Here is a 14,128-nt window from a genome sequence, read left to right on the forward strand (position 1 = left end):
AATGATTTTTGATTAATATCATTTCTGTATTTTCTAGAAAGTGATGTGTCCGTTTCCTAAGGCCAGACAAAATACTGTAAAAATTTTAAATGATATAGATTTTGAAATGGTATTAGGTTTATGTGCGTTTTTGCTTCCGATTATTTGAAAAACAAACTCATAGTGAGCATCATTTCGAAAAGGCTTCATCACTCTTGAGGGGCATTTGTTTTAATTACTTCTTACACCGATTAACTGTTATTCGCCGAGCATGTTGGATAACACGGTATGCTATATTCAAACCAGACTAAGAAGACATTGGAAGGTAAAACTCGTGTGCTTTTACGTGGGATGCTTACGAGATAGGCAGACGAAGTTTGTTTTTCTTGGAACTGAAGTCACAAATTGCAAAATAGACCAATGGGATTTCAAAAAGCATCCTTGTTTACTTCCGGTTCAACAAATTTACGAACAGAATTTCACGGAGAATTAAGTCCACAGATGTGTATGGCGTTGGTACATATTGTTTCAAAACTAATATTATCAGAAAAATATTCATCCTTCTCTCTTATTTATACATTTGTAGACATTATGACGCTTTCAGTTGTTGGTCAATTGTAAAATATCATTCGGTCAGTTCCTTTCAAACGTAAACATTTCAAGTTGTGCGTATCTACTTGTCAATGGTAAATGCCATTACGTTTTTTATCAAGACGTTTCAGTCGTATGTAAAAATTAGTCTGCGCATTTTGTATTCGCTCAGTATTCACATCACACATTTGTTGTACGCACGTATCTAAATAGCTGTAATCATATTACTCTGTTGGTTGCACTGACTAATTCGTTTAGTTTCAAAAATTACTCTGTCAGTTGTACGCACCTATTCGGTCGATTATAAGACCCAACTGTAGAGGTACTGTATGCTTGATGTTGCATTATAATACTTATTCTGCCTGCTGCAACCAATTAGGCGGCCAATGGATCCCAGGTGAAGTCTTTTAGGCGTCTTGTCTCAATAGCGATGAACGTAGCTTGGTGAGGTATTTCTAATAAGGCAAAACCAAGATCAGCAAAGGTGGTGCCTTTATCCCTGTTGTAATGTTATAAGAGGCCTTCTTTCACAGTGTTCAGTTGGCATGTGTCTGTTCATTTATTTCCGTTAACGAGCTCAGAATTTACCACTTGTCGTATTCTGTTTACCCTTACGATGCTTTCTACATTGCTGGTCCTGGCAGTATGCTGGACTCGGGTCACGTATGAATCTAGTGGGTGGTTTAGCTCAGTGGTAAAGCATCGAAGCGCAGAATCTGAAGGTCCGAGAGGTTCAGTTCCCTATGGGGACTCAGAAGTTTTTTTGCGTTCCACTCTCGTTTCAAGAGGGAAAACATTTATCTCCTCATTTCATTTTTATTTTTGCTTACAGTTTAGAGTCAGAGAGTCAGTGGTGACAAGGCATTTGTAACGATGGTGGCCTCGTTGGACGAATACCCACAGCTAGTGACAGACTTAACGCAACGCAGCTTCCCATTGAAGGTCCTGGAATCAACCGCCCTCATTGTTCTCATTGCATTAGCGTTTTTTGGCAACGTTCTGATCTGTGTGGCTCTTCTCCGGACCCCTGCTCTCCGTACAGTGGCAAACATGTTTGTCATAAATTTGGCTGTGAGCGATATTTTAATGGCGGTGGTTTGTATGCCGCTAACACTGTGTGTGCTTATCTCAGGGAATTGGCCATTCAGCGTGGCGGTTTGCGATCTTCAAGGGTTTTTCATGTTTTCGTTTGGAATCGTTTCACAAGTGAACATGTCCGTAGTTGCTTTAAATCGCTACTTCGCTGTTTGCCGACCGTTTGATTGCAAAGCCATCTTTACCAAGGGAAACGTGATTTGGATGATTGCCCTGCTTTGGATTTTACCAAGCGTTGCTAGTGTTCCTCCTTTGGTGGGCTGGGGATATTACGCTTTTAATGGGGGCAAAGCTTTCTGTATCTACCCCTTCAACGTCAACTTGATTTACACCACGATTGTTCAGCTTCTGTTCATTGCATTCCCTCTGGGACTTATCGGATTCAGCTACGCGAAGTGCATCATGGCCATAAGAGCAAACAACCGACAAATCGCGCAGATGGAAGACAACTCTCGCCCGTCCAATCAACAGTCGAGAAAAGCGCGCGAAATTCGTGCCACTTGGACAATGATGTTAGCCACCTTGGGCTTCAGCTTGTGTTGGTTTCCAGTCTCCTTCATAGATTTTGCAGACACCTTCACAGGAGGCGGGAATTTGCCACGGGGAGTTTTTACGCTCAACGGTTTTCTGATCTTCACGTCAAGTTCTATCAATCCTCTCATTTACTGGCTAACAAACCGCGACTTCCGAAAGGCTTACCAGAATTTGTTGCCGTGTACGAAAAATAATGTTGTAATAGTGGCCGAGGTTTCACGCACCACACAAATCACTCTTTCTCAACAACCTGTGGATGAATAACTGTAATATTTATTTCATTCATTCATCTAATATGCATTTATCCTTTGCTATCATCAGAACGACAATGATTTGACCTAATTGTAAATAGGTTAGAATCCACATTGATGTCATGTTAATTTTTTGACTGTGTGCATGCATTATTATCTCTACAACTCAGTTAAATTAAAACATACTTTAAGATCAATATATCAAACAAAAGCGTAGCAATAATTTTTTAAATGGGTTGGGGGGGGGAGGGTCAAGCTGTGTTACATCCATGGGGTACCTGTACCTACCAAATTGTCATGTTGACACCCACGTGGGGTATTACTAAAAATCGCATTTTTTTCGCGTGAGCAGCTTGCGTGCGACAAGCCCTTTCTAGTAAACAGAGTATCAAGCATTAGAAAAGATTTATGCCCTGCTGATTCTTTCGGCAGAGCAGCGCGTTTTCTCCACGTAAATGAAAGGTTTTAGTTGTTGACCAAAATAAATTCTCAGAAAGGGATGGTCATGGGCACCCAAGGGCTTCGCCTGTTAGCTAGGCCTCTGCCAATGTAAGCAGTCGTACACAAACTGACGCTCTTGTCACTGATCTTCTAGCGCCGTTTACTCGGAAGGAGGAAGCGTGTTAACCTTTGCGCATTGTTCAGCACCTTGAAATTGATTTTTCATTGAACTTGATTCAAAGTAGTTAACATTCCAGTTTATGCTAAAGAAGTGTTCACTTTGCGTTAATTGTTTAAGAAAATCGATTTTTTTCCCGCGAAACAAAGTGAAATAAACTTTTCTTTAAGGATTTCCCATTGCTACGGGTTATTTCGTACACGTAAAACAGCTTCTATGAGATGTGTTTGCAGAACATGATTTATTAAGAAAAACTTTGTCGTAAACAAAAAATAATGTGACTGGCCCTAAAGGATCCAAATTTCCCCATTTAAATAGCTTTTAATTATTATCTAGATTAAAAAATGTTTTGTTAAAACTACTTACTTTTAAGTTATCAAAATGACCAAATTATCCAAGTTAAAATTAAAATTAAAGCTATCAAATTTTGATTGCAAAGCACTTAAAAGTGCTTTGCTATTCACTACTGAAATGCCATTGTACATAACCCACTGGTCAAATTGCAAATAGGTTAATATGTTTAGTTCATGAAATGAACTGGACCGGGTTGAACTGGGCCGGGTTGAACTGGGCCGGGATGTTCAAAGCTGGGTTAAGGTGACCCAAGGTTAGTGTGAAATTTTATTATATATCTAAAAGCTTTCAAACAAATTTTGGTTTAAATATTTTTGTCCGCAACTTGATGAATGGATGTTCTAAAAAGAATAGAGAAAGTTTTCCTAAAAAGGTTTTTAAACAGGGAAATAAATATAATAAATATTAAAGCCTGGTAAATATTTAAATATTTAAGCCTGGGTTAACGCCTGGGTTAATGCTAATCGGCCTTCGCACAACTGGGCCCTGTACAATACAGGGAATGCATATATAGTCGTGGGATTATAATGAGAGATGCGTTTCCTTGACAACGCTCAGTCTTCCACGAATTAATAAATAGTTAGGTAATGTCGATACAAAATAATACTTAATTGACGAACCAAAGAAGTTTTTCAATAGCAATATAAATGTATGGGAATGTGAATGCTTTATTGGCACAACGGGCTCAAAATACAAATTAGCATTGGATTATTAGCAATCATGTTATTTGCAGTGAGCCTCTCTCGCCTATTTATCAACAGCATAGCGAAAACAGTCCCTTTTATAGTTAAACTACTTATTCAACTTAGTGGTGATCGTCCTAAGACTACATTAAATATCTTTAACCCTGAAATTTTCTATTCGATTATATCCGAAATTTGTAATCACCTCTAGATTCGGACTTAGTTCTATAATTACAAACTTTAACCAACCTTCTGTTTCTGCGAAATGGTAAATTACACTTTGCTCACCGTTTTGGTTGTAACTTCTAATCGACCGCCATATCTTTAAAAAGTATTCAAAAAATTCTTGGAATCGCCAGTGCAATTTGTAATCTCTCTTAGTTAAATTTTGCCTGATGGTGAATTTTTTGTGAGCTAGTTTTCCCACTGGATACTTTCGTTTCGGTTGATACGCTTCATCGACACCGTCAGTGTTTTTAATGAAATATTAATAATGTTAGCAATAGTGACAGGGAAACCAGAGTAGAAGCGGGCTATTTACACAAAGCAGGTTTCTTCCTGACTTTTTGATCCGCTTAAAAGACTTCTGGTTGCGAAAGGAGCCAACTGGAAAAGGACTCAACGTCCGTCAAACGAAAATTCAATATATTCCTGTTACCGAGAGAAGGCGTCTCCAGGGATCAATTTTTGAAATTCACATCTGGAGCCAAGAAGAGGGCGAGTGTCTTGCAGCTGAGATGTACCTGTTACTGTGAATAAAACAATAACTGCTTCACAGAAACATCTTCAAAGGTAATTATCTTCATTCTCTTTTAGCTAAAAATGAGAAAGCTTCATGGTGTTTCTTCCTGACGTTTCCTCAGTTTTTCAGTGGCTTGTATAACCTTTGAGAACTCTTCTATCAGAACCATATACCCACAACTTACAATTAAAATTTGACTGGTATAGTTACTTACGGATCAATTTATCTTCAAAGGACTTTAGAGAAATATCTTTTGGATTTCTAGAGTTTTATCTAAAGGGATTAAATAAGTTAATTTGGTTAAAAATTTTTTTCCGTGAATCAGACGTTTGAAACAACCATGAAAGCAAGAAATGATATAAGAAAAGAAGGGTTTAGGTGGCTGTTAAATAATTTAACTTGTTTCAAACGAGCAGTGAAAATGTAAAACTTCCATTTTAAGTTCCATTTAATCATAATGCAAGTATAAGAGATGTTTAGATAAACTTTCTTGAGCAGCTGAAAAAAGGCTGAAAGTTTCGAAAGAAACTGTTTGGGGCTGCGTCGGTGGGAATAACGAAATAATTTGGATATATCAACAAAGTTGAAATGGTAAATTGGCCACCGTAATGATTACAAAAGCTAATCATTACGGTGACCAATTTACAATTTCAACTTTGTTGATATATCCAAATTATTTCTTGAGCAGCGTTTGAAACCAACTAGTTGTTTAAAGTCATGTCAGTAAAACGTTAGTCTCTCTTCACGTTTTGGTTGTTGAGGTCTCATGGTACCAGTTTGAACAAATTTAAACTTGATGTTGTCCTGATCTTTTGATCTATAACGAGAGAGAAAAAAAATAGTACTAAGTAAAACTGGAGTTAGTGTGACTAGATTAATAAACGTAAATACGATTTTCTTACGCTTAATTAACGAGAGAAACATATAAGGGATTTTTGTTGGACTTGAAGCCTGGCGGCGGAACTGAAATAATTGTGAAGGACTTTATTGACAAATCAGTTTCCCACCTTTGGTAAGATGTGTCAGGAGGAGTTTAGTTCACGAAAAGCAATCAGGTTATCTAATTGCCGTTTTTACAGGTTAGGTTAAGAGCTAGTAATTTGGTACGGATCAATACTTTTCGATAAATGAATGTCCTAAAACTCGATGGTATAGTCACGGTCTGTGCGTAGGGTGGGAGAAACGCCGAAAATTGTGCAAACAAGTGGTAAAGTTGATTAAACTGGTCAGACAGACGGTCTGTTGACCTGCTACAGATAGCAAACCAGTTATTTAGACAACTGCTTGGCATCGGCTAGTCGGTCCTGTGGTCAGTCGGTCGGACAGTCAGACGGCCGGACAGTCAGACGGCCGGACAGTCAGACGGCCGGACAGTCAGACGGCCGGACAGTCAGACGGCCTGGTAAATGTGTGTTTTTCCAACTCCAGATATAGTATTTCTAGAGCCCGATTGGTTCACTCAATTTCGGTTATAACTGTCAATCTCCTTGCAAGTTATATCATTGGCAACTTCAAACTGAGGGGTTTAGGAACTATAACTTGTATTTGTCTCCTCTATATAGCGAATTGATAATGGCGGACACCGAAGAACCTCAACCAGATCCCGTCGAGGGGGAAAACGAGAAGAATTCCAAGAAAAAATCCAGTTTTCCCAAAAGATATGTGGTGGCTATCATGATTTTTCTTGGTATCTGTGTACAGTACGCTCTCCGAGTTAACCTCAGCGTAGCAATAGGAGCCATGTGTAACAACCACACCATTGAGCAGAATGGATTCACCATCCAGAAGGTCTGCTTTCTCCTTTTATTTCCAGCATACGTACTGAAGCTTCCGCTGCGTACGTGTTTGAACAATTACACTGTCTTTAAAGTACCATGCTCTTTTTTCTCTTGATTAAAGAAAAATGAATTTTTACATGTTTGAACAATTACACGTTGTCTCGAAAGTAACGTGCTATTTTTTTCTCTTGATTAAAGAAAGCTGAATTCGATTGGAGTTCGAAGCTACAAGGTAACATATCCGGCACAGAACATTATAGCCCTTTTGTAATTGTAAAGTTAAATACACACACACAAAAAAAGAATATATATATATATATATTTCCCCGATAGAATATACGATAAACACAGAGGAACTGGTCAACCGGCTCCTTAACATTTAGTTCATTACACGATTGAATCATGTCATTTTATAGCAGCTTTGAATTTAGAGGAAACTGTAGCTCTTCAGCGAGTTCCAAATGTGAAAGTTCTGTCCAACCCCTATGATTTCTTGCTGTGAACGACACGATAAATGGTAAAGTTTTATGAGTGCTTAACACCCAAAATGAATCAATTTAGAAGTACATAAGACCAGTTTGATTTTTTTCCAAAAGGTACAATACTCGGGGCGTTTTACTATGGCTACACTGCTATGCAGATCCCTGGCGGTTGGTTGGGTCAGAGGTTTGGAGGAACCCGCGTGTTTGGGATTTGTCTCGGGATCGCCTCGATACTCACCATGCTCACACCAATAGCGGCGCGCACCAGTGTCGCAGCTCTAATTACTCTCAGGGTAATAGAGGGGTTGGCTTTGGTAAGTGAACAAACTACAGCATGTTTTCTACAAACAAGCAAGCACGGAGACAATCTCCAATATCGATCAGTCATACTCTTGCGTCGTAAAACTCATCTCATGGCTCTAGCCTCCTTAATCATTGCATATCAAGCAAACGTTATGTAGTTTTACAAACAAATTTTTTCTTAAGTTTTCTTTTATTTAATGACAACCCACAAGCCATTCGCAGATAACCCTCCGTAGAAGAAAAATCTGATTTTGAAGGTGAAATTTTCAATGTGCTAATATCTCTATTCGTTGGGAGTGACGCGCAGTTCTGTTCACCCCCAGTCACTTGACTATATTATATGCAAGATAGAGGTGCAAAGATTCAAGTCATGTATGGCCGGAATCTCGTTCATATTAATTTTTTAGTTAACTTATTTCTTGTTTTCATTTTCAAAGGGTGCTCTTTTCCCGTGTAACCACGCCATTTGGAGCAAATGGGCACCACCCTCTGAAAGAACTCGACTTTTTACCATAACCGTTGCAGGTGATTATATGAACAATGTAGAAGAAGTGATAAATTATGCAAGCACACGGATAACAAACAATCATAAAACAATTTTCAAAAGAAGGCTTAAAAACCATCTACACCCAAGCACCGTTTCACCTCATTTAACTCTTACCATCGTTCTGTCTGACGTGATTTATATTTAACACGGTTCTTAATTAATCAATCATTAAATCAATCAATCAATCAATAAATAAATCAATCAATCAATCAGTCAGTCGGTTAGTCAGTCAGCCAGTCCGTCAGTGAGTCAGTCAGTGAGTCAGTCAGTGAGTCAGTCAGTGACTCAGCCACCCAGTCAGCCATTTAGTCGGTCAATTAGTCAGTCAGTCGTTCGGTCAGTCAGTCAGTCAGCCAGTCAGTCAGTCAGTCAGTCAGTTAGTCAGTCAGCCAGTTAGCCAGTCAGCCAGTCAGTCAGTCAGTCAGTCAGTCAGTCAGCCAGTCAGTCGGTCAGTCAGCCAGTCAGCCAGTCAGCCAGTCAGCCAGTCAGTTAGTCAGCCAGTCACTCAGTCAATCAGTCAGTCAGTCAGCCATTCACTCAGTCAGTCAGTCAGTCAGCCAGTCAGCCAGTCAGTCAGTCAGTCAGTCATTCAGTCAGTCAGCCAGTCAGTCAGCCAGTCAGTCATTCAGTCAGTCAGTCAGTCAGTCAGCCAGTCAGTCAGTAAGTCAGTCAGTCAGCCAGTCAGTCAGTCAGTCAGTCAGTCAGTCAGTCAGTCAGCCAGTTAGTCGGTCAGTCAGTCAGTCAGCCAGCCAGTCAGTCAGTCAGTCAGTCAGCCAGTCAGTCAGTCAGTCAGTCAGTCAGTCGGCCAGTCAGTCATTAAGTCAGTCAGTCAGTCAGCCAGTCAGTCGGTCAGTCAGTCAGTCAGTCATTCAGCCAGCCAGTCAGTTATTCAGTCAGACAGTTAGCTAGTCAGTCAGTCAGTTAGTCAGTCAGTCAGTCGGTAAATCGATCAATCAATTAATCGATCGATCTTCCTCCGAGAATATATTCGGCATCTCTGATTTGTAAATTTGGGTGGCGAAGTATTCAAGAATTTATAATCTAGGTCTAGTTCTGAAAAACTTCTCAATAATATTTTCCTATTAGCATTTTTCCTCGTAAACATTTCATAACATTCTTTCTTGTATCACGTGATAGGTTGTCCAGTGGGTACTATTCTATCCATGCCCCTAAGTGGCATTATGTCCAAATATGGATTTGATGGAGGATGGGCCTCCGTATTCTACTGTTTCGGTAAGAAAGTACAGAATTGTATTGTTGCTTGTTTTCTTTTTCTTAAACTTGTTTCTCGAACGTTAAGAATTTTCGATTTTTACCATTTACCTTAGCCATAACGCTTTCATGCAAGTTGTATATTCCGCTGTATATCATGACGTAATCAAAGTATCTCCTCAAGCCTTTCACTCTCGAGATAGAGTTAGTAATTCTCCTTCCTGTCTGCCATACAGTTCTTATGTTTTTAGTTCGGGGAATTTGGTTTTGGGTCAACTAATAATCCCTTAATGGATATTTTATTGTAAATCTCATCACTTTTCTGCTTGATATTGAATTGATACAGTAAGGAGAAATTCTGTCTTGGTCACTCATGGGATCGAGTCAACGGGTTAACCTGTACCTTATTAGTTCTCGGCGGTGTGATGCTTCGCCGTCCCATTCTGTCTTGCATAGGTCTTTTCGAAAATTAATTTTAACACTTCACCTCTTATTTTTTTGTTGATCATTTAGGAGCGATTGGTCTTCTTTGGTTCTTTATATGGCAACTAGCGATCCATGGCTCTCCATCAGAGCATCCCACTATCACTCCTGAAGAAAAAGTCCTTATAGAGGAGAGTATAGCAAAGCTACCTCAGGCCAAAGTAAGGGACTACATCTTTATGTGTTTTTTGTTCCTGAAATGACCAAGCGAAATAAATCTAACTAGCTGAGTGACACGTACTGCTGATGACGTTTATTTCGCTTTTGAAATTGACCAGGGCCCAGTTGTTCGGAGGCTGATAAGCACTAACCCAAGGTTAAATTTTAATGCGGGTATGTTTATTCCTTTGTGCAAAAGCCTTTTCGAGATAGTTTTCTCTATTCTTTTTAGAGCATCCAATCATCAAATTCTAGACAAAAAGAATCATATTGGAATTTCTTTTAAAGCTTTCACATCTGAGATCGTTTTTCACACTTACCCTGGTTTGTCTTGACCCAGCTTTGAACAACCCGGCCCAGGACTCTCGGTACTTTCCCTGGATGGGACACTCGGTCATCCTAACAGCAACCTCCGCATTATTCGTTGAGTTTTACTGAAAAGTTTTTGTTACCCTTTCTTACTCGAGAACACAACACAATGTCCACCCACGGCTCTACGCCGGACCTCTCGATTAGGCGAAGTTCCCTGTTTTAGTTACTGGACCATGAGGCTCTAACAAAGCAAAAATAAATTACTATACCGAGACAAAGTTTTAAAACTGTAGCCTGCTATTTGTCGACGTTTCATTTTAGAAAGGCCAGGTCCCATGGAAATCGATTTTAACGTCACTTCCCGTGTGGGCCATCATCACAGCCAACTTCACTGCAGACTGGGGCATGTATACCATCTTGATCTGTCTCCCCAAATATTTCATTGAAGTTTTGCACTTCGACCTTGCTAAGGTACGTATGCATCAGAACTGGGAGACAGGAATATCTGAAATCATCTCTGTCACCATATGCTCTTGAAACACGAACACCGGACATGGGAAATTTTGCTATTCGATTCGCCAATATGTATTTGTACAGACGATTAAATTTTGCTGTTGCCCAATGCTGAAAGGAGAAAAATTCTTCTAAGATCACGCCAACATATAACAGTACACTGTCATTTCACTGATACTAAAACGTTGTGTTGTATACACAGACTGGGTTTCTGGCGGCGTTGCCATATGTTGTGAAAGCTTTCGTTGGACCTGCCGGAGGTGTTCTGGTAGATTGGCTCATTAAAAACAAGATGTCCGTTAAAAACACGAGAAGATGCGTTTTTACTTTTGGTAAGAGAATCTTTTTTCCCTGATACTTACACCTGAATCTCCTTTCTCTTTGCTACTTATTGTTTTGCAAACTGATGTACGTTGCGCTTCATTTTCCACGGCAATCAAATTCAGATTGTTTCCGTCTTCAGGGTGTACCACGGCTTCGATCTTCATCTTGATAACAGGATATGCTGAGACTCCGGCTCTGGCCGTTGCCTTTCTTACCATCGGTGTGGGTATCACGGGTCTGAATGCTTCAGGTTATGCCGTCAACATCCTTGATATTGCGCCTCAGTACGCAGGTGTCATAATGGGCGTGACTAATGTGTTCGGTGCGTCACCGGGCTTCATCAGCCCGCAGATTGTTGGGATAGTAACTCCTAACAAGGTAAATAATCACACATTTTGAGGTAGAATGTGGAAACAGTGAATTATAAAAGATATCTCTGTAGCTCATCTTTGTCACACAGATGAATGAACGTTTAAACATTTTTCTTTTGACTGGAGAGTCCCGATTCGACTGTGCTAATCTTTGTCAGGCGAAAAAGCCGCGCGACGACGCGTTTCTAAATGCATTAGTGGATTGGGTTTAGTTTGTGCATTTCAGTTCGCTGTAATTTTTTGCATTTGAAAATGAAACAAAGTTTTTTCAATAAATGAGGAGTTTACTTGATGAACGGCTTTTATCTGTGAGATCTCATAACACTTAAGGCCAATTAAATTAAAGAAATCGACACTTTCAGTGGGTGTGAGACAAGAACATATCTACTCTAGGGTGAAAAGTTGAATTCTTAGTAGGATAAGTTTTGCCTTAAAGCAGACATTAAGCCATTCATAACATTTGTGAACATGCGCAAATTAAGAGAATGTGCATTAATTCCCGTTGATTACTAACATCGCTGTCGTTTGCAGACCGCTGGCGAGTGGCGCATTGTGTTTTGGATCACAGCGATCGTGTACATCATCGGTATTGTGATCTTTGGTCTGCTGGTGTCAGGTGATCTGCAACCCTGGGCCCAACATGAAGACAAGAAAGACGACGAAGACGGAAAAAAGGAAGAAGATGAAGAGAAAACAGCTGAAAAACAGGAAAAACAAGATGAAGAGAAGAAAGAGGATGAAAAACCACAGGAAAGTCAAGTTGAGGCGAAACAAGAAGAACCAACTGAAGAAAAACCTGCAGAGTAAACGTAACAGTCGGATAACACTAAAATTTTGTTTAGCTGAAAGACCTACATAGATATTAAATTAAACCTTGTTACTCTTGATGACAAACAACGCGATGACAAGATACCTACAAACCGAGGAAGTTGTATCATTAAGAAACTGTCTGAGGGTATGGTCTGTGATACTTAACCGGGACTGTTAGCTATTCTATGTTGTGTCCTGAACATTCTAATACAACAATGTCGTTGTATAAATGGTTCTGATATTATTTTTGACCTGAAATACTTTCTTTTAAAAATAATTTTCCCTATCAATTGCATGATAGACCGATGAAACCTTACGAGCAAAGCATTTATAATTCATGACATAATGCGCGTGTGCTGCTTCTTAATGCAGGTCTCTTTTTATTTTACACTCTATTAACTGTAACAGTTAAGTTTTCAGCAAGCGCATCGTGCTGTTAACGAAGAAACCATTTTTGCTCAATGCATCCTTGGATTCCTGTGCTCATTGTTCCACGTCCAATCAAAGGGCGTGAATGTCCTCCAAGCTGCAAGCTAGACGTCAACATGAAAAAATGTTCGAACTTCAAGTGTTGTTTTTTAATTTGCATTTTCTGCAAGAAAGACAACTGGTGAATGCACGATTGGAAATTACGGACGCATCAGTGCAACAAAGATAATGATATTTTCTTTTCATTCTATTACTGGTTATTTCCTGAGTGGTCAAAGCGTGGAAAATGACAACCAATCCGGCTGGATTTAATAATCAAGAATCGCAATTCTTTTCGTAAATAGAATGTACAATGATTTTAAAAATCTCAAGTTTATAATGCACAAATTTGTTAAGTGCTCTTTCCTTTGGATGCTTTGAGAGTAATCTCAGGTTAGATAACCAAATTCTGCTTATTGTTTATTTCTCACTTATGATTTGCTACATTTCGTTTAACGCCTTATTTGCTCGTATCGGCCGTTGCCTGAGTTTCCTGATTACATGTACTGTTACCATCTGCAATAACAGTAAGACATTCTTTAAAGCCAGCCATCAAGCTAAGCTAAAATAAAAATTCTGTCGTATAGAGGGGCTGATTTTGGTCAATGTGCGAACCTTAATCCAGCTCTATGTTACCTTACCACGCCCTCGTGGGTAACAGACAAATTTTCAACCTCTCGCCACTAGGAGTTTCAATAGAGAGATTTAGCTCTGCGTTTACGTGAAACGGCAAACGTCAGCTTGCCCTTTTACGTCTCAAGTAAAATAGCGTGAACCTTGCTGCTTTTGCTTCGCGTGAGCTCACGTTATGGTTGATTTGAAGGCGCCCTTGTCTGACTTACAAGGAATAGTTTTTGTGCCCCTTTTCCGGCAATTAACTTCTACTCTTTGAGATAAGAAGTGAAGAAAATTTTACGTGCCGTCAAACGCAAAACAGATTACTTTCACTTAGAAACGGCAAAGCACAACCGGCAAACGTGAAAAATGGCGGCAAAACAAGGTCACGTGGTCCCCCTTGCCGCTCACGTTTCACGTAGACGTGGTGCTAAATCTCTCGAATAACTTTTTCCGAGCGGCTGCCGACGGTGTAATAGGCAGCTATGCTCAGAAAGGGGCCGTGAGGCGAAACCCAAACACGAGAGTCTGGTCACAAGTTAAACAGACGGCGGTAAGAAGTGAAGAGAGAGGTATGCTCTTCCTAAGTCTATCCAAAGATGTCCAATGTCCAGGGGGGAGATGCCCTTTATACCAATTTAAGTCACTGTGCCGCCATTCATTATGATGATAGATAGAGGTAAGAGACAAACTTAGGGATAGTCCATCCTATACTGGATAACTTATCAAGTCAACACGAAGAATAGCCCGTCCTGGTATTAATAATGGTATCGATCTAGAACTGGAACAAGTCATTCACATGCCGAACAAGTCGCTCCGCCGGCACTGGCCGAGGAGGGTTAGATGCTTAAAATCTATGCGGTCAATATGACGGTTAGAAAGGATTTTCCAAGGGCGTCTGCG

At 39.9% G+C, this 14,128-nt stretch overlaps 2 protein-coding genes across 2 annotated transcripts; both read left to right on the top strand.

The window, feature by feature from the left end:
• Nucleotides 1-1,443: 1,443 nt before the first annotated feature.
• LOC111329997 (melatonin receptor type 1C) lies at nt 1,444-4,386 on the top strand. Its single transcript, XM_022934778.2, has one exon. It carries the CDS (start codon nt 1,444-1,446, stop codon nt 2,461-2,463), a length of 1,020 nt encoding a protein of 339 aa, XP_022790513.1. The 3' UTR covers nt 2,464-4,386.
• A 256-nt stretch (nt 4,387-4,642) lies between these two features.
• Nucleotides 4,643-13,196, top strand: LOC111329966 (vesicular glutamate transporter 2.1). Its single transcript, XM_022934736.2, has 11 exons — nt 4,643-4,898; nt 6,411-6,636; nt 6,825-6,858; nt 7,223-7,422; nt 7,849-7,936; nt 9,096-9,191; nt 9,684-9,814; nt 10,446-10,595; nt 10,840-10,969; nt 11,101-11,339; nt 11,864-13,196. The coding sequence occupies exons 2-11, from the start codon at nt 6,421-6,423 to the stop codon at nt 12,137-12,139; spliced, it is 1,560 nt and encodes a 519-aa protein (XP_022790471.1). The 5' UTR covers nt 4,643-4,898; nt 6,411-6,420; the 3' UTR covers nt 12,140-13,196.
• Nucleotides 13,197-14,128: the final 932 nt, after the last annotated feature.

Source organism: Stylophora pistillata, chromosome 1 (assembly GCF_964205215.1).
Source record: "Stylophora pistillata chromosome 1, jaStyPist1.2, whole genome shotgun sequence".
Taxonomy (NCBI): Eukaryota; Metazoa; Cnidaria; class Anthozoa; order Scleractinia; family Pocilloporidae; genus Stylophora; species Stylophora pistillata.